This window comes from Musa acuminata, chromosome BXJ1-3 (genome assembly GCF_036884655.1).
Source record: "Musa acuminata AAA Group cultivar baxijiao chromosome BXJ1-3, Cavendish_Baxijiao_AAA, whole genome shotgun sequence".
Taxonomy (NCBI): Eukaryota; Viridiplantae; Streptophyta; class Magnoliopsida; order Zingiberales; family Musaceae; genus Musa; species Musa acuminata.
This window is the reverse complement of record NC_088329.1, coordinates 5,191,055-5,217,554: the sequence shown is the minus strand read 5'-3', so window position 1 is coordinate 5,217,554 and position 26,500 is coordinate 5,191,055. Positions and strand designations below refer to the sequence as shown.

At 35.7% G+C, this 26,500-nt stretch overlaps 1 protein-coding gene across 3 annotated transcripts; it reads left to right on the top strand.

Moving 5' to 3' along the window:
* LOC135618536 (kinesin-like protein KIN-7D, chloroplastic) lies at positions 1 to 26,070 on the top strand. Of its 3 annotated transcripts, none has more exons than XM_065119479.1 (23): positions 1 to 562; positions 639 to 736; positions 5,422 to 5,511; positions 7,053 to 7,105; positions 10,590 to 10,655; positions 10,751 to 10,804; positions 11,660 to 11,719; positions 12,855 to 12,933; positions 14,022 to 14,089; positions 14,716 to 14,778; positions 14,987 to 15,091; positions 19,277 to 19,381; positions 19,464 to 19,571; positions 19,750 to 19,896; positions 20,372 to 20,554; positions 20,704 to 20,862; positions 21,293 to 21,520; positions 23,061 to 23,201; positions 23,283 to 23,408; positions 23,493 to 23,543; positions 23,763 to 23,810; positions 23,907 to 24,089; positions 25,390 to 26,070. In XM_065119479.1, exons 1-23 carry the CDS (start codon positions 315 to 317, stop codon positions 25,891 to 25,893), a joined length of 2,967 nt encoding a protein of 988 aa, XP_064975551.1. In that variant the 5' UTR covers positions 1 to 314; the 3' UTR covers positions 25,894 to 26,070. The 3 variants fall into 3 exon arrangements, with proteins under 3 accessions (XP_064975551.1, XP_064975555.1, XP_064975556.1); XM_065119483.1 differs by having other exon boundaries at positions 423 to 562; positions 639 to 743; XM_065119484.1 differs by lacking the exons at positions 1 to 562; positions 639 to 736; positions 7,053 to 7,105 and having other exon boundaries at positions 5,440 to 5,511.
* The last annotated feature ends 430 nt before the right edge of the window (positions 26,071 to 26,500 follow it).

Here is a 26,500-nt window from a genome sequence, read left to right as displayed (position 1 = left end):
CAGAAAGAGAGAGAGAGAGAGAGAGAGAGAGACGGGGACCTTTTTCTCTTTACATGGTTCTTTCTTTACTCTCCCTATCGCGCACCAGTGTGTCGCTTCCAGGACAAGAAGGAGACCCTCGAGATCGCCTCCCCTTCTCTACCCAAATCTTCTCAGGTTTCGGTGCCCCTCGATCGGCCCCCCCTCGGTTTTCGGCCAATGCGGCTCCGATTGGAGCTCCCGCGCCTCCCTTATCGGTTTTCCTCGGGCTGACGGCCTCTTAGCTAAGGGGTTTTGGGCGTTACGTTCGGGGAGGGCGTCGGATCGAGCCCGCCATGGCGTCGCGGCCGGATTCGAGGCAGAGGAGGTCAGCGCAGGTTTCGTCCAAACCCGCCAATTCGCCGACCTCGTCCACGACCTCGTCTTCCAGGCAGGTGCCGGAAGCCTCCGTCGACGGACAGAGCTCGCCGGCGTCCTCGTCGGTGAGGGACAAGCCGCAGTACTTCTGCGGGGATAGTGAGGCGTTCGATATGGAGGGATCGAAAGAGAGTGTGACAGTCACGGTTCGCTTCCGGCCTCTCAGGTTGGGATCTGATCTATTCGCTTTCTCCTCTTTACACATTGCTTGGAGGTGTTTTAATTTGATGTTTGACATGTAGCCCACGTGAGATTCGTCAAGGAGAGGAGATTGCGTGGTACGCCGATGGGGATACGATCGTTCGCAGCGAGCATAATCCGTCATTGGCATATGCTTATGGTACGTGGTATGTATGGCGTTTAATTTGTGGTGCATTTTTGGTGTATGCTACCAACATGTTTTGCTTTTGCTGCCTGCTATATTTTGATAATTGGTATTTGTGCAATTGGTCAATTTGGCAGTTTGCATGAGATATAATGGTCCACTTGTACTGGGTCATGCCCCAAGTACATTTTTTGCGATATTCACCCTTAGATTGTTCAAAGGTCAAAAATTCAGACTGTTCGCTGTTAAGATGCAGGATTCTCTGCCGAAGTTGCAAGCAAAGTATTCTTTCAAAGTATTAAAGAAAAACCATAAATTGAGTATGTATTTAACGTCAAATTTGCTAGTCAACTGATTGGCAATTTGACGTATTTTCAGTTGCCAAGACATAGATTGTATTTGAATTCCTCCACTGGTGGTATGGCTACAAAAATTTCACATGAACTAATCTCTGTGAAATTCATTCTTGTTTCTTGTTCTTGGAGACGTGTTAAGCACAGTTAGCTGTATTTTATGTTAAACCATTTAACCAGCATGTCATTTTGGTTTTAATCTGTGCTATTAGTGCTTTATAAATAATTTCCTTTTTTTTCATTATTGATTATCAGTGGATAAATCACTATCATGTGCCTATATACAACAATCAAAGTAGCATGCCGGGTAGCCTAGGTGGATCATTATTGCTAGCCCTTGGATTGTTTGGTATGTATGACACTCTTATGCTCAGCAATCCTGCATCCACGTTTATTAATATGAAAAATACCCTGATGAACTAGCACGGTGGAAATTTTTATGAAGTCAGACAAAAAGAAGATACTTGAATATCTATAATCAGAATTTATATTTCAACCACCTTAAATATTAATTCTGAACTATTGGTGCTCAATTTAAATGAATTATTTTTCAATATGTAGGCCTATTTATTATGAAACACTTCATCTTGGTCTATGATGTTCTTGTTCTTTCCAATACTTCTGAGTCCTATCAAAATTCTGTTTCTTCATCTTTTCTTATGGACTCATAACCTTATCTTCTCTCAGTTGGTGGTACTTCTATCTTACTATATTTTGTCTCATTTTCAACGTTTCATTGCAGAATCCAACATCCATTTGAACATATGAAACTGTTTTTTGTTACTTATTGGAAATGTTACTTCTGACTGATTGTTTTGCAGACTTAACCAAGTAATTCTTGTTTTCAATCAAATTTTAGTTCTACTTATTTTGACCCTTCTGATTCATCATTTCAATGAACTCATGATGGTTTGCTCTTTTCCTTATTCTGTCCTATGTAATGAAGTGATGCTGTTAGTAACCTCTTCCACGATAGTGCTCACATTGAACACATTGATAAGAATAAGGTTCGTTTCACATAGATCATTAAAAATATATGTAACTGCTTATATTAATTGGAGAATTTATTACTTAACATTTTCTTGTTAGAATAATTGTTATTTTTAATATATATCTTTTTGAAGCATATATATATACAAATGTGCATTTATATATACTCATGTATGCATACACATATACTAGGGCTTTGTGTTATGGCCATAGTTATTAGAACATGATCGGACATCCACTTGGTCAAGTATCATGGTACTGGATCTTTGGCTGAATAGATAAGTCAACTGGTTGGGCTGCAAGTTTAATACAGTTCTTTGAAAATGAATATTATTATATGTTATGTTAAAAATATAAAACATATAGATAAAATTTTTAAAATATTTTTTAATATAGTGAAAGAGGATGGTAGATGCAACCATCAGAGAATAAGCATGTCGAGAGGATGAGAGAATAGCAAATATAATAGGATTTTTTTTTCTTCATCCTTGTAATAAAAATTCTTAGACACTTCCAGAAAAAAAATTGTAATACTTTTGATAATAAATTAGGAGTTGAGGAAATTTTAGTCCTTTTAAGGCTCAAATGGACTAATTGGTGACTGAAACTGGTTGAGAATCTGATTCTCAATTTTCCTGGTCCAACCAGCCAGTCCGGTCTGGATTTTATGACTTATGGTTATGTCATATCTTCTACTTGCTTAAAACTTTTTGGCAAGATGTAGTCTTACATATTCCAGTCCTTGTGATTACTGAAAATGGTGAACGTATTCTAACAAATGGTTTTACACAAAGAAACCATCCATAGGAGGAACACTTCATGGATGAACAATATTAAGAAATACAAAATACTTGGACAAGTATCGGTCTTAGTTTTAAAATATACTTTGCAGGAAAAATAAAGATTACATTCTGGAATGCTCTTGGCATATGGCATGAAAAGCAGCATCAGGTTGGGCTAATTTATGTCACTGAATTGGATGAAGGGAAAAATTGTAAAATGGTGATTGAAATGAATAAAGGCTTTTGAGATTTGTAAAACAAAATCTCTAGGCTTATTTGAAGAAAGGCATCATTGGGAAAAGCTCTTCCTGTTGGTGCTTTGCTGTATCTTATGTGGGAATAGCTGCCCAAAAGGAATGATGTAGCGCAGCAGCAGCAGCAAGGTGGTGGGGAAGAGGAAGAGGCAGAGGTGGAGAGAGAGATAGAAAGAGAAATGAAACAGAGAGAAAACAAGATAGGAGATTGGGTGTCAAAAAAGTAGAAAAATGACAAGGGTAACCAGGTGCTAAGCTCGGTTCAATATGGTTACTGCATTGTAACAACTGTTCTGGCCTGGAGTACATGAAATCGCCAGCCTGCATCCCTGTTTTTGGTGTAATGATTAGTCAATACGGACTGGTCTGACTGGTTTTTTAATCCTTACTACATTCACATCAAAGGTATGTAATTGGAAGCATCCTCAAAAATCCTTGCTCTCTAACTATATTTTCCTATGACTGAAAGGAGCAATAAATAATAACTAAAACCAAAATGGGAAGACAATCTTTGATTCATTTTTACAAGAATACTAGGGTATCCAAGAAATCACAAAACTTATCTAAATATTGAGCCTTAAGGAAATTGAAAGAACTTAACACATTGATGGCTGACTATATGTGTTTAATAGATGTAGGAAGTAATAGAATTCTAATGTTTTCGATAGATTACAGTTGTGTCTGATATTTAATCTTAATGTTGTATATCAAAAATTTCAAAAGTCAGAATGGATTGACAAAATGAAAAGTTCATCAATATAAATTCTTCTTGTTTTGCCTGATTTTGACACAATACACATGTTTATATCAGTACCATCCAAGGCCAGTGGTATTTTGGTTGATTTCTTGACCTTATAATTGGAAATCAGTTAAGGGTCAGTCCAAGATAGTTTGTTTTAGCTGATCTAATAAGAAGAAGAATGAGAGGAATGCAAAAGAGAGGAAGAGAAGACGAGGGAAGCTTGAGTTGGAGGAAAGGTAAACGGAAACCTTTGATTATGAATATAAAATGTAGGAGATGCTACTAATAGTAAGATGCTACAAGCCTACAACCGTCAAATTCTGTTTGTCACGATTATTGCAACATTTGCAATCCACCGTGAAATAAAGGATATAAGGAGGTATATCATCGCAAAGAAGAGAGATGCCATGAATTTTGGGATAAATCCAAAATGCTTTGGCCATTGGGCATTCTCTTTATAAGTTATTTTTATTTTTTGCAATGTTCAAAGCATGGTATGCAATTTCGAATGGTACCGCCCAGTACGGGTGGTATGTACCGGTCCGACCGTATACTGGTACGTGGACCGCCCACTACCGGACGATCGTGCTATAGTGCTACAGTAATATACTGTAGCAGCACTATAGTACTACAGTGTTACACTGTAGCAGTGCTACAGTAGAAGAAGAAATCACTCGGTAAGCCCTGGTGTACCGTTCGGTACCGGTTACCGCTCGGTACGCTGGTATCATATCGTACCGAGCCAACTTCGAAACACTGGGACAGTACGATATTGCATACCTTGATCCAAAACTCCACATCAGTGCTACAATAAGGCCCATCTAAAAGGGAGAGCTTATTACATGAGGCTTCCACTAACGCAAGTTTTAGGGAGGGTCAATATATTCAACCTTAATCCTATAATTAAGTTGACAACTTTTATGACTCTTAACTATGATCATCAAGGTTACAAACGAGCAACCTCATTGACAAGGCTTCTTAATATTGTAGGTAGATAACTTGAGTCTTTCTATACCACAAACATGCAATAGTTGAGACATTCACAATGACTTTATTAAATATCATATTTATTTTAAAGATTGCTATCTTTTGCAGAATTTTTCTATTTTACAGTTATCTTTAGTATGGCTTTTAGTGAAAAGTTAGATACCAATTGAAATGGTATCTAAAAGATCTTCAAGCACACATGCATGCACACGTATGCACACACACACACACACATATAATGTTATTATAATATTTTACTATTTTTATGCTTTCGTAATTCTATGCTGTTTTCTCCTTCAATTGTTATACTGCTATTCCAATTCAATTGCTCCTGCTGCGTAATAGTATTCCATGGATTTGCTTGACCTAGAATATGTCACAGACATGTTATTAGTTAGAAGTTATAAGATTGGTGTATATTTATTTCATGAGGAATACTGGATATTTAAATTTAAAATTTGTGTTTTGTTTTTTCTACAAATGTTTCTGTACAGTTTTTGAGTATTAAGCACAGATGTGTTTATGTGCTTCCATTTTCCTTAAGTGCATAGGAAAGCTGGCCTTGACTATTTGCTTTAATCTGAATCTCCAGATCGTGTTTTTGGACCTACAACAACAACACGACATGTGTATGATGTTGCTGCTCAGCATGTTGTTAGCAGTGCTATGGAGGGTGTAAATGGTAAATTGCATATTATATTCTTGTTTATATTCTTTTCTTTGGCATTGATCTTGAAGAATGAGGATTTAAGGAAAAACCTGGAGATCTTTGCTGGTCTTGGCCATGTTATTTAGATAAATATATATGTATATCCATTGGGTTTATGATGACAAATTAATCCTCTATGGTGATAAAGCATGGTTTGGAAGAACTTTTAGCTCTTCTAAGTTTTAATCAGGCATGAAACTAGAACCTAATGTCCTCTTCATTTGCCTCTGATGTCATTCAGAACTTTTCCTTGCACATTATATTGCTACAACCTAGTGAAATATTGTTTGGGGTAAGTGATGGATTATTGAATTTGAAGAAAAAATTGCTTTTTATGTCAATATTGAAGAGTAAAAATCGTTATGACTTACTTTCCTTCAAAATGATGTTTTTTTTCTTGTCAGATAGTCATATGGCATGCCAAGTGTCAATCATTGATGAACAAGACACATCTAGCCTGTTATGCTATGCCAAAACTTGGTACAATCTACAAAGTACCACCATATATGTCATCCACAAACTATGTTCTCTGCTATCTTGCTTGGGCAATAACATTAACAGCAGAAGTCATATTCATTGCAGACAAAATTGCTTTATATAATGAATTGATAATTAAATCTCCTCTCCAATGATCAACAATTTATATACACTAATAGCATGTTTTCTTTTGGTGGATTAAATTTAAGTTTCTTAAGAATGTTACTAACAGCTCCTATGCAAGTAAATACCAAAAAACAGAAAAACCATTTTAATTTAAATTTTTTTTTGTTGAACTCAAAACCGATTGACCTTGAACTACACCATACAGAAATTCAACATAATTTCATTTCAGTTAGCTTCTTCTAGTTTTGGTTAATTTTGTTGAAACATATTTATTCTGCTAGAGTTCAGAAAATTGGGTCTTTTCAACTGAGCTCAATTGAAATTAGTTTGAATTGGTTTATCAAGAAAGAAAACAAAAGATGAAATCCTTCTAGGTTCATAGATCATTTCTGTTAGTATTGGTTGACTATTAAGAACTGAGGTCAGATGACTAAAAAAATTAGGAGACAACTTACTTGCATAAACCCTGTTATTGTACTTGCAACTGATGTTTGGGTTCACTTACAAAATTCAATTGGAACACTCTAGATCCTCAGTTACTTTTTTGAGTGACCATTGAATATAGTACAAAGTTGAGTTGTAGAATAACCCATGCAAGGAAAGGTACCAAGTTTCAAACAGGAAGGGCTCAGTATCTACGAAATTCCCTATAAAACAAAGAAAAAAGTAAAAGCTATAGATTAGTTCAAAACAATCATAAATTACAAATTACTAGGCCTCTGTGTTGCTTTGTATGTAGAGGCAGTAGAGCATTTTTTATGCCTAAAAGCAGATAATATGGTTTGATCTGATGACAATGACCTGGAAGCATGACTGTCTACATATAAGACCTATACCAACTTATAACTGCACTGTTGTCTTGCAGAATGTCAATAAATCTTAATTGGACATTCTCTAATATCTTTCCACAGGCACAATCTTTGCTTACGGGGTTACGAGCAGTGGCAAAACACATACAATGCATGTGAGGGTCACAACTTTTGTACCTAGGCTCTCACATACAATGCAGGGAAACTTGCAGTATTAATGTTATTGATGCTTGGTATTCAATTTCTTCTGCTTTGTTCCATTCCTCTGACCTAGGTTTATTACTTTCTAAATCTGTATGCAACTACATGAAAGCATGGTTTAAATTTCAGCATTGTACAAGAAAAAACCAAGGGAATATCATCTCTAGTATAGCATAACTAGTTAAAATTAAACTAGTTTCCTGACAATTCTGCTTGTATTGCCAAGATTGACTGAAACCAGAATGAAACAAGGATTAAAATACCTGGCCTTACCAACTTCCAGTGGTGTATACCCAGCAAACCAGAGAATTGAATTACCCAGTTTCTTTCATTTCCCTTTTGAACATCTTCTCTAACCCAAGTAAATTTAGGGAGTTTTCTTAATCCTTTTAGTTTCTTGTAGTTTTTGTGCTTTAAAAATATAAGAACAATTGACGTAGATGCCCAATTATACATATATTAATATTTATACTCACATCAAATATGCTTTGACATGCACAAATTAATAACTAAGTTTTAATTGGTGTTTTTATCATGGAACTCCTTTTTGCCTGTACGTACCAACCAATATTTCCTGGTCTGAGCGTGAAGTGTTATGCGGATTGCCCCCATTATGGGTGATTCGGTCTAATTTAGAGAAGAACTTTAAAAGGGTTGAAATTAGGGCTCACGATCATGAGCCCTCTTCACTGCAGACCCCTCTTGTTTTTGCTGTTTGCTGCTACTTACCTCCCCTCATCTCACTGCCATTCACTGCTGGCTATCTCCCTCTTCTCCCTCTTCTTGCTCCCGGTTACCTTCCCTCATCTAGCTGTTGTCCGCCGAACTTGCTGCCCTCTCGCGTCCTCGGGTATTCTTCCGCCTCATTCTATTCCTCCACTGCCTACTCTTCTCCCTCATCCTCCTCCTTCCGCCTCCTTCCTCATCCTCCTCTTCCTCCACTGCCTCTTATTCCTTCCTCTTCCTCCACCGCGACTTACTTACTTCCCTTCTCATTCTTCTTCCTCTTTGAGTCTTTGGTACATACCTATGTATGTGTTTTGGTACATTGGTACTGGTTGGTACGTACTATTCCTGCTAGGGAATGATACAATACCCCGATACAAGATTGTAATCCTTGATTTCTATTTATTCTTGGTATCTTAATTGGGTGAGTCTGCTAGTTGCTTGGGCCTAGGGATTCCATGAAGCCTTCGTGGGCAAAGGTCAACAAAGAGGTCCATTCTTAATAATTTAAATACATGAACTTAATGACTAATTGAATCCATGACACTGTAAAATCATGTGTCTTAGAATTTTGAGACCTTTTACTCAGAGTTTAAAGTACTGGATTTTTTTTTTTTTGGGGGGTGTTCGGGGGTACTGTTTCATGGTCCAGCCAAGGCTGATTTTTGTTGGTATTTAATTTATTATTATTATTTGTGTGGTGATATTGGGTGGTACATGTCAATATATCTCCTCGTATACTGATATCATAAGGTTCTGATCAATTTTTGAAACTTGTAACGAGTCTGTTATAAGCCCTGCTTTTACTTTCATTGACAAAAGATATTTTCTTAATGGAGTGCAACCTTCATCATTCATTGGTAACTTTTTTTACTTCATAATTGGGTTTGGCTTTTCTTTAACTTCATAAATCATAAAAAGTCTTCTATATTTTCATTTTTATCATTTTTATTTTTTCCTTTTGAAGCAAAGATAGGTAAATAATTATCAACTTATTTGATTAATGCAAAATTGAATTAGATTGCTTATGTTTAGAAAAACTGTTTTTGGAAACATTTTTTATATCTTTCAAACCATAGAGCTTCATCATGATCAAGAACTATCAAAATTCTGAAGCATTTTGCTTCAACAACATACTAAAATTGAAACTGGAACGTTAAGACCACATTTGGTATGGGGATTAGAATTCATGAGTTTTTATTGAAGTTCCAAGTGGGATTCCTAGTTCCCAGTAAAATCCCCATTTGACTACTTATTTACATTCTGTTTTTGTTGTGGCAAGGGGATTTCATGCTTATTTTATGTTCATCCTGGAATTTCAAAGTCCATAGTCCAGGGATTTCCCACTTCCAAGCATACATTAGGGACCCTAGTCCTGATGCTTTGGGTGTCTGACCAGAATTTCTATGCTGCCCAATTCTTGGCTGGGATAAGTTGGAATTAGTACTAATTGAAACTTTCCTGAAACGTAAATTCGGATCATGCCTATCCATGTACCTTGAGTATAAAATTAATCTAGCAAGAAATTAGTACAATGAGGATTACCGTCATCTTAATCAAGGTCTTAAATACATGTGAGATTGGTAGTTACATTTGATGAGCTGGATCAGACCATATTTAGCTTGGCACAGATCAATATTATTATTTATTCAGTGATAACAGGTGGTCTAAAAGTACCATACCACTCTAATCAGTTGCCCAAATCAGTATCAGTCGAACTTAAAAACCTTGATTGCAATCATCATAGGCTATTGGATTTTCACTTATAAAGATAAAATATTTGCTACTAGGCTAATTTTGATCTTGACAAGATAAGAAAAAGTAACAAATCTGAGGTACTCATAATTCAGGATTCCCATTCCAGGCAACTTAAGGTCGGTACATGCTGAGTGCATCTCATGTTGATGAATGACCATTCAACATTTAGTCTATATTGACCATCACACGTCTGGAACAAAAACATGTTGACCAGAATTTTCATGCAAGAAAAACACCTTGTAGGTACATTCCATTTTGAACTTGGCATTAAATCGCAAGCAAATATCGTAAGATACCATCTGTGAATGCCCTTGGCACAAAAACTTGTAATGAATAAGACCCATCTCTTTATTCATTTTTGCATTGGACCAGTCCAATAACTGAATTAGTCCAATGATTAGAAAAGAATTATAGAGGTTTTAGGACTCAAACTGTGCACCCTTTTTGGTCCAAGTAGCACAAACTCTATGACCACTGCAATGCAGGAGGTCAGGTATATATACAAACACAAAAATATGCATATATAATATAATATAATATAATATAATATAATATAATATAATATAATATAATATAATATCATTCCACTCTTCTCGCTGTCTGATATTTTTTTCTTCAACAGTCACCAGCATTGAAATGTTAGAGGAATCTTGCTCTAATGTAGTTTATCAGTAGTACACTTGTCTGTTGGAACCAATATGGATTAAGATTGCAATTCATGTTTTCCTTTCATATAGTTTGCTAAGTTTGCATTTGAAAAACTGTCAATCAGAAGCCAGACCTGGTCCATCACAAGTTCTTGCATCCCCAAAAATGATCTTAGTTCCCTTGTAGCTTTGGTAGTAAAATTAGGACATAAACACAATTATTAGTCTAATAGAACTTGATGTTTGCACTTTGCAGTATGCAGTTGGAAAATTATATAACAAGCTCATATCCATTTCTTTTTGTCAGGGAGATCAAAGGTCCCCAGGAATCATACCATTGGCTGTAAAAGATGCATTTAGCATCATACAAGAGGTTATTTGGATGGGTTCTCCATCTCTGAAATGCTTTTCAATAAGTTCAGGAATCCTTTCTACAGAAATCATCTAATTATGTCCTTTTGGTTCTAGACTCCAAGCCGTGAGTTTCTTCTTCGTGTATCATACCTGGAAATCTACAATGAGGTCTGTTTCAGAAACTCCTGCATCTGTTGCTGGCTTATTTTTCTGCAAAATAACTTGAAGTTTATTTTCCCCTCTCTTTGTGACTCGGTGTGTTCTCTTTTTCTGTAGTTTGTTGCTGAGGATTTTTATGCTTCTGATTTCATATATATATTTAGAGCATCCAATAATTTTTCCAAAATTTGTGAGGAATACCTGATCTCTTGAAGGCATACATACTACATATATGAATCCATTTTCTGCTAGCTTCTGTACAAAACCAATTACTTGTATCAAACAGAGATCACAAATTTGCAGGAGTTTTTCCTACATTAAAATCTCTTTAATCACAACTACTTTTCATGTGCTTAAAAGTTAAAACTATATATATTCAGTAATTAGTATATAGAACATAAAGAAAGAGTCTTTCTTTTTGGAGTCTTAAATTGTGCATGGCTCTATTATTGGTGTTGGATAACTTGTAGATGCAACTACAAGAAATGAATAATTTCACTAGACAGTTTCAAAATTATGTAAGTAGATAACTGCAGACTTTTCAAAATAAGTTTATAAGTACTTGTATGAGAAGCCTACCAGTCCACCCAGAAGTTAAGGAGAAGATTTTCAATCTGACCATGTACACATGATTTACACATTTCTGTAGGTACAGGGTCATGCTTGTACTGGTATCTAAAATATATGTAACATCATGATATATTGTTTTGTTAACCTTGATGAGTTTCATGAATTCTCTGACAAACTTTCAAAATTTTAGCAATATGGCTTCATGAGCTTTGGTAAATTGTCAATTAATTAGTTTTCCTTTTCAGTAAGTATATATCATTTTACATTTTCACTTACTGAAACTTATGGATCCAGGTTGTTAATGATTTGCTAAATCCAGCAGGACAGAACTTGCGAATCAGAGAGGACTCTCAGGTACACTTTATGTATATGGTTAATTTATTTTTTTCAAGTATGGTTAATTTTACTAGTACAAGTTTGGCAGTTGTTTTATTTTGAATGTCTATGTTGTTATTGGCAAAGCAATTGTCTTTCATGATATGTGAACTCTGAGCTATGAGCACTTAATGTATGGGCTTAAATAAATATTTGAGCCAGTATAGTCAAAGGCGAGAGGTGCTAAAAGGTGCCAAGGGGCCAAAATACTCGAGTAAAGTGAGGTGCTCCCAAATATTAAAATTTTAAAAAATATATATTATGATCAATAGTATTCATTTAAAGGATCAAATAATATTGTCTAAATCTGTATTAATAAACAAAAATAACACAGTGTTAAAGGACCAAATTATATTGTTTAAATCTATATTAATAAAATAATTAATGTAGAAGGAGGAGGATGGAGAGGGGGTTGTTGGGTATGAAGAGGGGAGCAAGGATGAAGGATCCGAAGAGAAGGAGAGGGAGGAGGAGGTATGGAAGAGGGTTGCTGTTGGCTGAGGTGGCTGTCTGATTGTTGTCGGTTGGGTTGATGTGGGTAATTGTCAGCGGTTGGGAGGGGAAGAGGGAGGAGGGAGGGGAGCTATCAGGGAGCAGTGTGGTTTTTTTTTTGTTGTTGTTGGCGGGTTGGGTGCGAGGGGGCATGAAGATTTTGGGAGAATCCGCCAGCACTGGGGGGAAGATGGCTGCAATGAGGCAAAGAAGAAGGGACGCTGGCGATGGGAGGATCTGCCACCTACAACAATATATTTATAACCTGAATCTGCTGTCATCTCTGTGACAGTGCTCCTTTGTGTGCTTGGTTGAGTGTGCAACTTGGGCAGACACGCAGATCTGCCACGGACTAGCTTTTCAGCCCATCGAGCTGATATAACAAATAGCACATCAAGTAGCATAGCATCCACGTGGCTTCCAAAATTTTCACAGATATGTTTTCATGGCTGATTTTCTTAGATATTTGAAGGAAGAAACAGACTTTTAGTTTAATAACTTTTGCATCTCTTATGAATTCTCTTATTATAATTAGATGTCCGTAGGCCTTGCAACAGGTTTCCTAAATTTGTTATAAATTGACAGTAACAGGTCCTGTAGACTTAATGGTTACTTCTTACAGGGAACATTTGTTGAGGGTATTAAGGAGGAGGTTGTCCTATCTCCTGCACATGCACTGTCCCTTATAGCAGCTGGAGAAGGTGAACTTTACAGTTGACTTTTTTATAGGTCAACATACATATACACAATTTGTTCTTGCATACTGACTCATAGATGGTTAGCTATTTACATTTTCAACATGATGTTATCTTATATCCTTTCCTGTTCATTTCTCGTTCTTATCTAGCTGTAACTTAGGTTTTTTTTTTGGTTGGGATGACATGCCAATCAGATTTAGATGCCTATAGTGGTGTTTGATTCAGCATATAAACAAAAATAATTCTGGGATAATTATGGAAAAATAGTTTTACTAAATACATATGAAAATTCAGATTCAATTGTGGTAAAAATGTGATCTATCAGAAAATACTTTAACAGGACATATTCGGATCTGAAGAGGTTTATTGGTTATCACAACATTTTATTTGTACTAAAATCTACATTCAAAAAGTTTGACAAATATCCAAGTTAGGGTAATCAACCTATCCTCTAGATACGACAGTCAACTTTCAAAGTCAGACACTTCCGGTCAAGGTTCGTAATTTTGTACCGAGAACCCTTACTGGATAATGGCCGTGAGTCTGATTCATGCCGATGTACCAACACATGGTACGTCAGCATATACTGAGGCATTGTTCTATTGGGAGAGGGGAGGAATAAAGGAGGAGAATGGAGGAGAAGGAAGAAGGCAGAACAAGGAAAAGGAGGAGAAACAGAAATACTGTGGATGAGGCGGTGGCGGATGGTAGGAGGCAAGCTGTAGGAGCTGGGCTGTGGGCCACTGATTCGGTAGTAGTTTGCTGAGGGTGGGCGACAGAGTGGATTATGACTGCACTGTCATGCAAAGAGGGAGAGAGGGAAAACACATAGAAATTAGGGCTCAAGAAGAGATGAAGCAATTGCAGGTGATGGGAGGTAGGAGATTGTGGCCAACTAGAAATTAGACCATTTGAAATAAGAACTTGTTTAGTTATATCCCTGTACCAGATTAAGGTATATTACATGGAAAAAAAGTTTTTCTTACTATATGCGTGGTTGTGAAGTTACAAAGCACCGTATATATTTTCATTTTTATGCTTCTGATGCATCTTTATTATGCTAATGATGGTGACTTTTGAGTTGATTACAGAGCACAGACATGTTGGGTCCAATAACTTCAATTTACTAAGCAGCCGAAGTCATACAATTTTCACTCTGGTACTTATACTGCACTTAAATGAGCTACAGATTTCAATAATGAGTTCTAATAAATTCTTCCTAGTTCATCTTTAATGCAGACATTTTGACTTTTCATGCTTCACCAACTAATTTGTAAATATAGTGCAACATGTATCTTTTACTAAGCAGCCAAAGTCCTACAATTTTGATGCTGGTACTTATACTGCACTTAAATGAGCTATAGATTTCAATAACGAGATCTATACAAATTCTTCCTAGTTCATCTTTAATACAGACATTTTGACTTTTCATGCTTCACCAACTAATTTGTAAATATAGTGCAACATGTATATGTTAGTTACAATACAAGTGCTTATCAATTAAGAAATTCTTTAGTTCTGGAATTCCCCATATTTTCAGTTGCATCTTGTGCCTCCGACATTTAACTCTGCATTGTTGCTGCCTTGCATAGTCAACTTGTTGAAATTTGCATCTACATTTATACTTTCTGGTGTCATATTTATTAGCCTTGAATAGAAAATCATTTAGTATGCCTCTTTAAAATCATTTTTGAACCAATAATCACAGTCTTAAACAGATTAATTCAGTAATTCAAGTAATTACAGACTTATATTTTGTTACTTAAATTTATGGCTTTCCAACAGACAATAGAGAGTAGCCCTTGTGATGAGTGCGGTGAAGGTGGAGCAGTTAATTTTTCCCAGCTTGTAAGTTTATCTCACTCAGCCTTAAAATTTGTGTAGTTGCTTTCTCATCCTCTATTGCTTCATCATACAAAAGCTTCTAGCATAGACTTCTTTTTCTAACATAGATGCTGGAATTTCTTGGTCTTGCTGTATGCCTTCTTTTGTCACTAGTTCATCAATTGATGGTTTGCTTATGTAATTCTTCGTTCTTTTTCACTTGGGAATGCAGAACCTCATCGATCTCGCAGGTTCTGAGAGCTCGAGGGCTGAAACTACTGGAGTCCGTCGGAAAGAGGGAGCTTATATAAATAAAAGCCTATTGACTCTTGGAACTGTGAGACCTTAGAATAATTGCTTCATAATATTAATTTTTTAATATCTGTGTGTGCTAGAATTTTTACATTTCTATTTTTCAGTTCTCTTCTTTTGATGGCCATGAATGTGTGTCACTGACATTAGTAATCATTTTCTCTCCTGTTGTGAATTAGTCATGTAGTAAATGCATTCATCATAGATAACACTGAGCTTCATGATTGGAGCAGGCCAAGGAACATGAATATGAATAGTGGTCCATATCGACTAAGGTATCTGTATTACTGACATTTTAAACAATCTTTTATAATTCTCGGTAGTACCAAGGTGTATTGGTCCAACTAGGTTCTGGTAAGGTATTTGATTTCTTGCTAAGGAAACCTGATCTCCATAGTTTTATCACTATTGGAATAAATGAATGAAACTAATTTATCCAGGGGCATATATGTTTGTGATTTCATCAATGGCAAAAAGCATACTTGTTAACTTCATGCAAGGACCTTTGGTGAAACTAGCTGATTGAACAAAAAATAGGAAGTCATCCCCAAGATAGATTTTTTCTTGCCATTATGTTTTCTTTAGGCTATGTTACTATTTTATTCAAGATCCATCAATCCAATCCTTTTGTTGACCTGGTCATATATGGTCTTCGTTTCCTAAAACTTTCATAAAGGATTTTCCTTTTTCTCTTGTTCTACTGATTCTTCTCCTTTTTTTCTCAAAAGGAAAACTCTGTCAGTCTGTGTATGGTAATATTGCTGCCATACTACAAAAAAGGAATGATGGATGTGCCTTATATGTTGAAAAAAACTAGATAGTTTGTGTCGGTTGGATTGATGTCTAGGGAGAACAATTGTTTGTCTAGTTTCTATAGAGTTCCGAGATTTAAATTATATTGAGGCAATAGTCTAGATTTTTTGACACTAATTTAACAGTTTCTTTTGTCGATCCCACCAAACTATATTTTCATTTTTTTTCCTTTTTTATGTCATCTTTGTGGTGTGTTGGGATCATATGAAGAAGCAGTTGCTAATGCCCAATTATGTAGTTGAGGCATTTATGCAAAACTTGTCACTTTATGTTTTCTTATGCCATACAACCTCCAACCTCTCATTGCTATTCTCTCTTCTGGGTATTATTAGGATTTGTGAGAAGGGACAGCAACTTTTCTTAGTTACACTTTTCTTGGGGAAGAATAACTTTGATTTCCCTTTCTATTTTCCATCACTATGGTGATCTATCCTTATCTTCTCTATTCTCTCCACTATTATTATCTCTTTTAGCTGATATTATCTTGCTTAATCATTGTCATTCTCTCTTCCTTCTCTGCTTCCTGATTTTGAAATTCTACTGATTTATGTGAAACAATTGTCTTTACATTATCTTTCAAGTTGAGACACATTTTTCAGTGACATTGAAAGGCCTTCTTTCTATTATGATTTAACATCTCTTTGAGATCAAGGTACCCTTTTTGACTACTATTGGTCCTAGGTTTTCTCATATATATCAAAGCGAAGGTCTATACTTTTTTCTGGTCAGTATTCTATTTTTTTGTTTTTTATCTTTGATTTTTTTCCTTCTGCCAGTTTGTTCTTTTATGCAGCTGAGAAGTGAAAATTTTCTACTGCATGGTTTATTAAGACAATCTATTTAAAAAAATTATTAGAAGTTAAAGACCTTAGAAAAGGGAACAACTGCTTAGATAGAAGGATCTTGTGCAAAGGCAGGTTAAGACAAGAATGGTGAGGAGTAATGATGAGATTCAGTATCCTATACATGGATCGAGTGGAGTTTCAAACATTTGAGAACATGATGACCTTCATAAAATGATTTATAACACTTTGGGTGTATCAAAGGGATTGGGACGATCATATTTGCAAGAAAGGGTAGGTGTGCAAGGAAAAGCAAATCTTAGTCTCTTCCTAAAAGATACTGCCATTTTAAGTCACACATGACACAAGAACTTCTTGACCTTACAAGTTTGATGACCATAATTTTCTTCCTGGATGGGTTTTAAAATTTATGACAAAAAATTTGAAAGGAACTCCCCACATGCATTTCTGAAGTTAAGGAATGATTGGGCTTAAAGATTAATATATAGGAGGCAATGAAGCATTTCATGCAACCAAATGATTTCCCCCTAAATATAATTGGGTTTCAAAGTGATATTCAGCAATAGTTGAACAATTCGGTTGAAGCCTATGAAATAATATCTAAGAGGTAACTGTAGAACCAAAATTGTTCATTTTGAGGCCTTCTTACAGAATTAGGGCACCGCAGGAAATTCAGGTTAGCATGTTGGACTTTATTTTTGACTTTTAGATTTGCATCATGATGATGTGAATTTGAGGCTTAGTACCCTTGTCAGACTGATGGTAGGTGGATGATTTTAAATTCTTCATTCTTAGGCCTTGTTTAGTTATCACCAGTTGAATAACAAGGATGTGATTGCAATACTTTACATGCTTTCTGTTTGTAATATGAGATATTTTGCTAGAGTTTACTAAGAAAGATGCAAATCACTGTTGATATAGGAAGACATCAGAACAAAGATGGTCGTGTTGATTATGGAAGACCTAAAACCATTAGATATAAGAGGAAGTCGATATGCTGTTGTATTTGATATAAGGTTGCACTCCTATGTTGGATGGGCTAAAAAGATGAGTGCTAGTATAAGCTGGATGCTCCAGCTATAAATAAGTTATTGTACTCTTGAGGTAATTGGGAGGAGACAGATCAACCCAATGTCCTATGGTCTTGTTAATCGTGTACTTCCACAAATATGTCATAGGCCTTAAGGAGATTATAGATTCAGAGGATAAGTTGATAGTTATCACCACTTCTTTTCCGTGTTAGATGTGGGTAGGTGATATATCTATCAATGTTCCCAATATTATGCCAGGGTAATCTCTAATTATATCAACATTATATGACAAATTCCTAGGCTAATCAGGATACATGGATAGCAACATCATCTGCTAACACTAAATGTTAGTACATGGACAGAGCAGTTTAAAGTTGAGAGCTAAATGTTTTATTAAGGAAAATCCTTGGTAAATGATTTTAAAAGAATTCTTAGATTCTTTGTGTGATGCTAGCAAATTTCTCCAATCATCACTCATGAACAAGCCATATGTTGAGAAAGCAATCTATCTGACATGATGACACAGGTCACCAAAATCTTCCAAGGGCAGTAATTTGATGATGAATCTTGCAGAGATTGGTATCCTATGATTCAACCTAGGAGTTTCATTTTATATGGTTGTCACTTGTCCTTGTCTATCCTTGGTTTGATTTCATTTATTTAGAATGAAATGCTAAGATAAAAAAGGTGTAGGTAATAATCATGTGCGCATAAACATAATTGCACCAACATGGTAAAATTACTTGTCTTTGGGTTGCATCATGTTCATTTTATACCAAGGTTTGTAATACTGAATGATACCGCCCGATACGGGCGGTACGTACCGATCTGACAGGCCAGCGGTATGCGGACCGCCTGGTATCGGTCCGCACTGTAGCAGTGCTACAGTAGCACTGTAGCAGTGCTACACCACTCGGTACACTGTACCATACCGGTACCGAGCCCAGATTGAAATACCGGTACGGTACGGTATTGCGAACCTTACTGAGCGGTACCGTCGATTGAGGCTATTATCGTCGACGGTGACCGAGGGAGAAGAAAGAGGGAGTCGACGGTGATTGAGGGAGAAGAAAGAGGGAGAAGGTGAAAGAAGAGGCAGAAGGGGAAGAAAGAAATAGGGCAAACCTCTATTCAACCCGCTAAGTTACCCTTTATTCTTCATATCGATCTAGTTTTAGTTGAAATTTTACTAGTTCTTTCATCATAGTTGTGTTTTACATGATAGTTTATAAACATGAATTGAATTGGAATCATTAATTCAGCATGACCTACTAAACTCTATGATAAAAAGGGTGTACCCAGTGCACGAGGCTCCCGTCAATGTGGGGTCTGGGGTGGGTTAATATATGCAGTCTTGCTTTTAAATATTTTAAAAAGGTTGTTTCTGTGACTTGAACCCTGGTCCCTCAGGTGGCAAAGGAGCAATCTTACTATTGTACCAAGGCCTGTCCTCTATGATATATTGTAAAATTCTTTGTTACATCGTGTTATCAATGTTGGACAAATTCACTCTTTATTTATCAAGATCTTCCAGTAAAATTACTGAACCACTACCTTTTTCAGGTAATTGCAAAATTAACTGATGGGAAAGCTACACATATCCCCTACAGAGATTCCAAATTAACTCGACTCCTCCAATCTTCTTTAAGTGGTCAAGGGCGTGTTTCCGTAAGTTAATGTTACTGTACAAGTTTTTCTAAGATCAGTAACTTAATGGACCAGTTCTGAATTTATTTGTCCTGTTATTTAGCTCATCTGTACAGTGACTCCATCATCAAGCAATGCAGAAGAGACACATAATACACTGAAGTTTGCTCATCGTGCTAAATGCATTGAGATCCAAGCTTCACAAAATAAGGTATGTTTTCATCTGACCCAAGTAGATGCTTAATAATTTAAGAATAATTTTCATCTTCATAAGAGTGGACTTAATAATCTATCAAATATTGTACCTTGTGTGCCTAACCTTACAGTTCATTCACATTTTGATTGCTTTCATCTATATCCTTGCCTTATGGTTCTGCTTATTGATGCAGATAATAGATGAAAAGTCTCTAATAAAGAAGTACCAAAATGAGATCCGTTGCTTAAAGCAAGAGCTAGAACAGTTAAAGAGAGGCATTGTGACAGTTGTTCCACAAAAGGATTCTGGAGAAAATGACATTTTTCTTCTAAAACAAAAGGTAGGTCATCATTGCATACTTTTGCACCACATGTAAGGTAATTTCCCCTTTGCTTATAAAGTAACATCTGAACTTGATGAACCTGTTCATTTTGAGACATTACATGATGTTCAGTGCATACATTTTGTTGTTTCTATACTTACCTGCTACACAAATGACACTTCATGATTTCACATCATAGTTTGCAACAAGATATTAAGTCTCTGTCAGGTATCAATTTTGGTACTGTATCGGGGTCATTATGGCACCAATTTCGATTGTCACTGCACTGGTATGCTACCAGAGTACCAGCTAGTATGGCCCCAATTTCATACTATTTTTTAAGTCTGGACTTTTACCACTAATGCATTAGCATATTTTATTTGACTGCCTACATGGGATTACAGTTCCAATAATTTTTTAGAATATTTGTAAAAGTTAAAGTTCTTTAGTGTTCATTGCCAATTTGATTAGTGCAAATGTTTAACATGAAAAGCTAGAAGATGGTCATGTCAAGTTACAGTCGAGGCTGGAACAAGAAGAAGAAGCTAAAGCTGCTTTACTGGGAAGGATACAACGTTTAACAAAATTAATTCTGGTCTCTACAAAAGCAAACCAATCTCCAAGATTTCCTCAACGTGCTGGTCCAAGGCGAAGACATTCTTTTGGAGAGGAGGAGGTTCGGTTTTAATTTGTCCACATGAATTCTTGAATAGATAATCTACTATCAACTTCTTATTATTCTGTTCCAAATATCCACTGATACCCTATTACCTTTTTCCACTGGTCCTATTATGTCCTAATTTAGGCAATTATGTGATCCTGCAGCTTGCTTATCTCCCATATCGAAGGCGAGATATGATATTAGATAATGAAAATGGTGTCTTTTATGCTCCCCTGGAAGGATTTGGTGAAACTAATGATGATGCTTCAAAGGAAGAGAAAAAGAACAGAAAACATGGACTCCTAAACTGGTTCAAGATACGGGTATGCCTTGCTGTGTAGATGCTTCTTGCTATGAACTTTTCAAGTTGTGTTCCTTGCAGAACATAATTTATATAAATTTTCAGTACATGATATTCTTTACCATCAGGTAGTGGACTTCACACACATTTTAATGATGTCATACTATACGGTAAGCAATAGAACAATCAATTTGTATCAGGAACAGAAGCAATATGATAATGATGAAAAAGTATATCAGCAGACATTCACGATGATAAAGGGTGAATGACATATAGTTAGAGCACATTCATGGCCTTATCACATAGGTTTGTGTCACAAGAGACATTTGGTTGTAGATGTCTAAATACTCCATTTTTAGCAGTTACGGCTAGTTGAAATTGATAGTAGGCTGATGTTATATTACTATTATTCTATCTTTCACTGCATGCTTGATTGAATTTTTTTCTTCCAGAAACGAGATAGCGGGTTGACAACATTGATGAGTTCAGATGGTGACAAATCAAGTAGAACAAAGTCATACACTGCACCTTCAACTCCTCATGCAGAGAGTGTAAACTTCCCTTCAGAGCCCAGAATATCAAATTCCTTGGTTCCAGACAGAATTCCTGCTGATTTGTTGGAAGTGATGCATGACAGGGAACTTCCTGCAGATGATTTTTCTTCCCAAGAGACACCTCTGGTATGCAATGAACAAAATTATCTGAAATCATAAATTTTCATATGGGTATTATAAATTCTATCTACTTCAATTCTTCAGATGATTTGAAATAACAAGCTTGCCAAAATGGCCTATATGATCTTAGGATACATCATGAATGAACATGGATAGACTTGTCATGATAATGACCTAGCTTGTTTTTAGCTGTATCACTTTCAACAACCACTACTATCTTCATAAATTCTATAAAATATTATCACTGACAGTTGACCAACAGTGGCAAAGTCAAGCACTAGTGCAGTTATTTGCCAAAGTATCGCATTTCTCATAAACCTCATCCCTGCTTTTATCATTGCCGAGGTTCTTACTTAGAGGAACAGAAAATGGAGACAGAGAAGCGTCATTTAATAAAAATTTAAACAATTAAGAAAAGTAGGAATTACTAGCTTGGATATTAGAATGTGTCTGTTTCTAGAAAATTATACTGAAAATATGTTATACCAACATCAATTATTTTGTCACCCATATAGGTACAGTTTATAGATTTTTTATATTCACTGATCCATTTGTCTTCAGTTAATATCATGTAAGGATAGTAAGTTGGTGTTTGTGGCAATTATTGAACCACAAATTACATCAAGGCCACTCATCAGCCATCTGTGCATCATATAATCAGGCAAGCTTCTTTAGGTCATGGTAAATGTGTTAGTCTGATAATGCTCAACAGGGTTAGATCGTTTATGTACCAGAGAGTTAGCAGTCTGACCATGCACTGATGAGGACCAGACAACTCATTACCACTTGGTTTTTATTATGTTCTTCAGGTATTCACAACTAGCACAAATCAGTATACCACTTGGTATCTTGGTACTGTACTAGTCCAACAAGTTGTTGATACTGGTATCAAATCAATATATGTAACTTTGTCCAGAGCTATGATAATGACCAAAATACTTATTGCCATAGATTGAAGATTGAAAATGAATTCCTACACTGAATTTACAGAGTGTTATTGCTGGATAGCATGAGCAAATTTATTAACAAACTTTTGTAACTGAATTAGATTGGAGGAAGAACAAGAAAAATTGACAGTAACTTACAAAGAAGCATGATCATGTTTGTTTTTGTGCCTACTTGAAAATTTGTGATTGAATTTCATTTCTATTTAGTTTAACAATCAAAGTAGGAACTGAATAACTATCTCAGAAAGAAAAGGAGCAACTTTATCAGATTTATGGTAACATGAATGTCCTGTGGCTAACCCGACGAAGAAACTAAGAATAAATAAAAAGCCATATGATGCTTGTTTTTAATTTTCTTTTAGAATATGTAGGTTGGTTTCATTGTTTAAACAATAGCAGTAGCTTACCTACAAAAACTTTATTTGTCATTAGGAAGTAATTAGTGGAAGTTCACTATCTTCATGTAGAAATAAATTTAATACAGTTTCTTTAGTTGGAAATTTTGTGCCATTATATGCTTCCTGTCTGTTTTTATGTTCATGAAAAAATGGTTCTACATTTCAGAAATCTGTTAACTTTCACGCTTTATCTGATATCAGACTAGCATCAAAACTACAGACCATGTTGAATTGCTTAAAGAGCAATTAAAGATTCTTGCTGGAGAAGTAGCACTTAATTCAAGTGTTTTAAAGCGACTCTCAGATGAAGCTGCTAAGAACCCAAAGAATGAACAGATTCAAGTAATTCCTTATCTCTTTTATTTCCTTCAACAAAATTATGTGATATGTCTAGACCTTATGTGATGATTCTTGAACCTGAAGATGGAGATGAGGAAGGTCAGTGAAGAGATAAAAGCCAAAAACCAGCAAATTGCTTCTTTGGAAAAGCAAATGGCCAAAACAGTTTCATTGACTCAAAAGAGAATGGGCAACTCGGGGATTTCACCAGTAAAATTTTGCTTCATGACCTTTCTTTACTGTTTTTTCTTGATTCCACCTAATAGTATTTGATGGTTACTTTTCCTTTTACAGTCATATGCTGAACTACTAGAACAACTGAATGAGAAATCTCTTGAGCTAGAGGTACTCATTTATTTTCATGTTCATGTAGATTAGCATTTAATTGCATCTTTTGATACCTTGTGTGCAATACTTTTAAATTGATAGTTCTTGTGTTTCTGAAGTTCTGCTTTATCAGTCATTTTTGTCAGTTAAACGTGACATCTATGAAGTACTTTTGAAATGTATATATCTCAGTGCATTGTATGAATTTGAGCTTACATAGTAGCAACTCATTTTCAGGTGAAGACTGCAGATAACAGTATAATACAGGATCAGCTGCAACAAAAGGCAAGTTGTAACACAGAGTTACAAGTTTTCGTTGTTGCTTCAGTTTCTGTGCTGACTACATATAGATTGTAACACTAAAATCTCTCTCTTTACCAGATATTTGAATGTGAAGAAATGCAAGAAACAATTACTTCCTTGAAGCAACAACTTGCACAATCTCTCGAAATGAAGGATTCCTCAACGAGGGTCAAATCAGAGTATTTATTTGAAGAAACAAGCATTACAGAATCAACACCGTCAAGAGATATTTCTGCAGAGTTGCTACCTCATGCGAATTTGGTTAGCACTGTTTATTGCTTATTCAATTGCATTTTTCTAAATGCTCATAGTCCTCGAGCACCCACTGTGCTATAATTTTTGCTTCATGAAACCATTAGAAAAAGGTCATTTGTATTAAAAATATAAACAAAGAGAAAGAAAAAGACTAGAGAGAGAGTTAAGCTCAAATACTCTTAAGAAAATGGAGGCATCAATCTTATCACCTCAAAATTGATAATGGAGACTGCAAATCAAAGATATGCTTCACTAAATATAAGCTATAATGTGTAAAAGTCAAGTAATGAAAAGTCTTTTTTTTTTTTTTTAATTTCTAACATCTGAATAAAGTAGACGAAAACCGAAATTCTTTTAATACTGTAATGTATATACTTCTTTTATTTGATCAACAATAAAAAAGTATCAAAGAAATCTAAACATTTAACAATATTTGGATCCGAAACAATCAGTCCAATCATGAACTAAAGTAGTTTAGACTGAAAAACTGGTTGAAAACTCTAGTTTGAATGCACACTAATGTTTACATATTGATATTAGATATAAAACATCAGCTGATCCAATTATTGTCATTTTGCAAGTATTTTTCCTGGCATCTAGATAGCTGTTTTTATGGCTATAAGCAAGTTTTTATATTTTTTATTACGATGCTTTCATTGTGTTTTGCTTCTATATTTATTTACTTTATCTTGTGCATTTTCTTTTCCTGACGCACTGAGTATCAAAAATCTTCATTATTTCATGTTCAACACTCTTTGTTGAAGGAATCCTTGGCAGTCTGTTCCTGATTGCATGAACCAATCATTGGAGGCTTCACACACCTTCTCCAGGGTTCCTAAATCAAAGATCAATTATCACATTGAAGTTTGTGATCAATTTTTGTTACCTAAATAATCATCAGCATCTTCAACGAACCCTCTTTTATGTAGGAAGATAATCGACAGTTTTTTTAATATTCAAATAGCATATGGTCATGTGACATACGCTTCAAGTTTTTTGCTTGTCACCAGATAATTCATCCGAGTGTGAAAGAATACAATTTTTGACATGCCCACTTCGACATAGTGTTTTATTTCTGTTCAGTTATATCTTGTGACAATTACAATATCAAAGTTCCTCTAGTCTAATTTTTTGGTGCAAATATGAGAGTTCAACATAATTATCATTTCTGCCACAAAAAGTAGGTACATTTTTGTTCATGATGCATCCCTACACAACATAATTTGCTACACATCACTCTTCTTTTTTCGTTCTGAATAGAGTCAAGCACCTTGTAAATTTTTGTTGCCTTCATTTAATACCTTAGGTATCCGAAGTTGAAGAACTAAAACGGAAAGTATCTGAATTAAGCGAAGCAAAAAGCCAACTAGAAGCCCGAAATCAGAAGTTGGTGGAGGAGAGTGCATATGCGAAAGGGTTGGCTTCGGCTGCAGGTGTAGAGTTGAAGGCACTATCAGAGGAAGTCACAAAACTCATGAACCACAACGAGAGGCTGGCTGCTGAATTGGCCTCCATGAAAAACTCTGCTCAGCGGAGAGCGAGCAGTGGACCAAAGAATACCAGACGAGACAGCCACATAAAACGGCACGAGCCAACTGTCAAGAAAGAAGTGACTTCCAGCAATGAAAGAGAGCTACAAGCTGCACTTGTAGAAAAGGAACAAAGAGAAGCGGAGCTTCAGAAGAAAGTGGAGGAATCAAAACAAAGGGAGGCCTTCCTGGAGAACGAACTGGCAAACATGTGGATTCTGGTGGCAAAGTTGAAGAACTCTCGAGGAACTGAACCTGAAGTTTTAGATTCCAATCCATGAGAAGAGACAGACATAAATGCGGGATGTGATCATTGTTCGGTGTTCCATAGGCCCATAACCTGTGTGTTGTGCAAAGTAATCATTGTAAATTAAGCTTTGTTTGCAATGTGAATTCAGGTTTTGTCAATTGTTGCCATAAATTTACAGCTTGAAATTAGTTTCTGGCCACAAAAGAAAGGTACGTATTGACTTCATAAAGGTTTTCATTTTTGTGCACAGTAATGAGATGTTATTGGAAAATATGTAAAGATAGCAGATGACAGTGAAGCTGAAACCATCCAACATTTCACTCCACTTGATGGGGGTATCCATGAATGGAAAGGAGAGGAGAAAGAAGGGAAGGAGGGTAGCCCAAAGCTCATACTTAAAAGAGAAAATATGAACTTTTACACTAAAGGAAATGACATAATCTATATGTGAAAGAATTACTTAAAAAGTATTAAGATAAAATAAGAGATGAAAAAATAATTAGCTACAAAAATCATATCACATATAAGATTGTATATCATCATATGACTCAGTTATAAATTCTCAATCTTAAGTAAATGATATAAGATTGTATATCATCATCAGATCAGATCAGATCAATATAAGATTCTGAATCTTT

Bases quoted from the DNA above. Each gene is read 5' to 3' on its own strand.
- LOC135618536 (XM_065119479.1), top strand. From the start codon at position 315: ATGGCGTCGCGGCCGGATTCGAGGCAGAGGAGGTCAGCGCAGGTTTCG. The intron at 737-5,421 runs GTACGTGGTATG...CTGAATCTCCAG, and splicing joins GTCATTGGCATATGCTTATG to ATCGTGTTTTTGGACCTACA. The intron at 10,805-11,659 runs GTCTGTTTCAGA...TTATGGATCCAG, and splicing joins ACCTGGAAATCTACAATGAG to GTTGTTAATGATTTGCTAAA.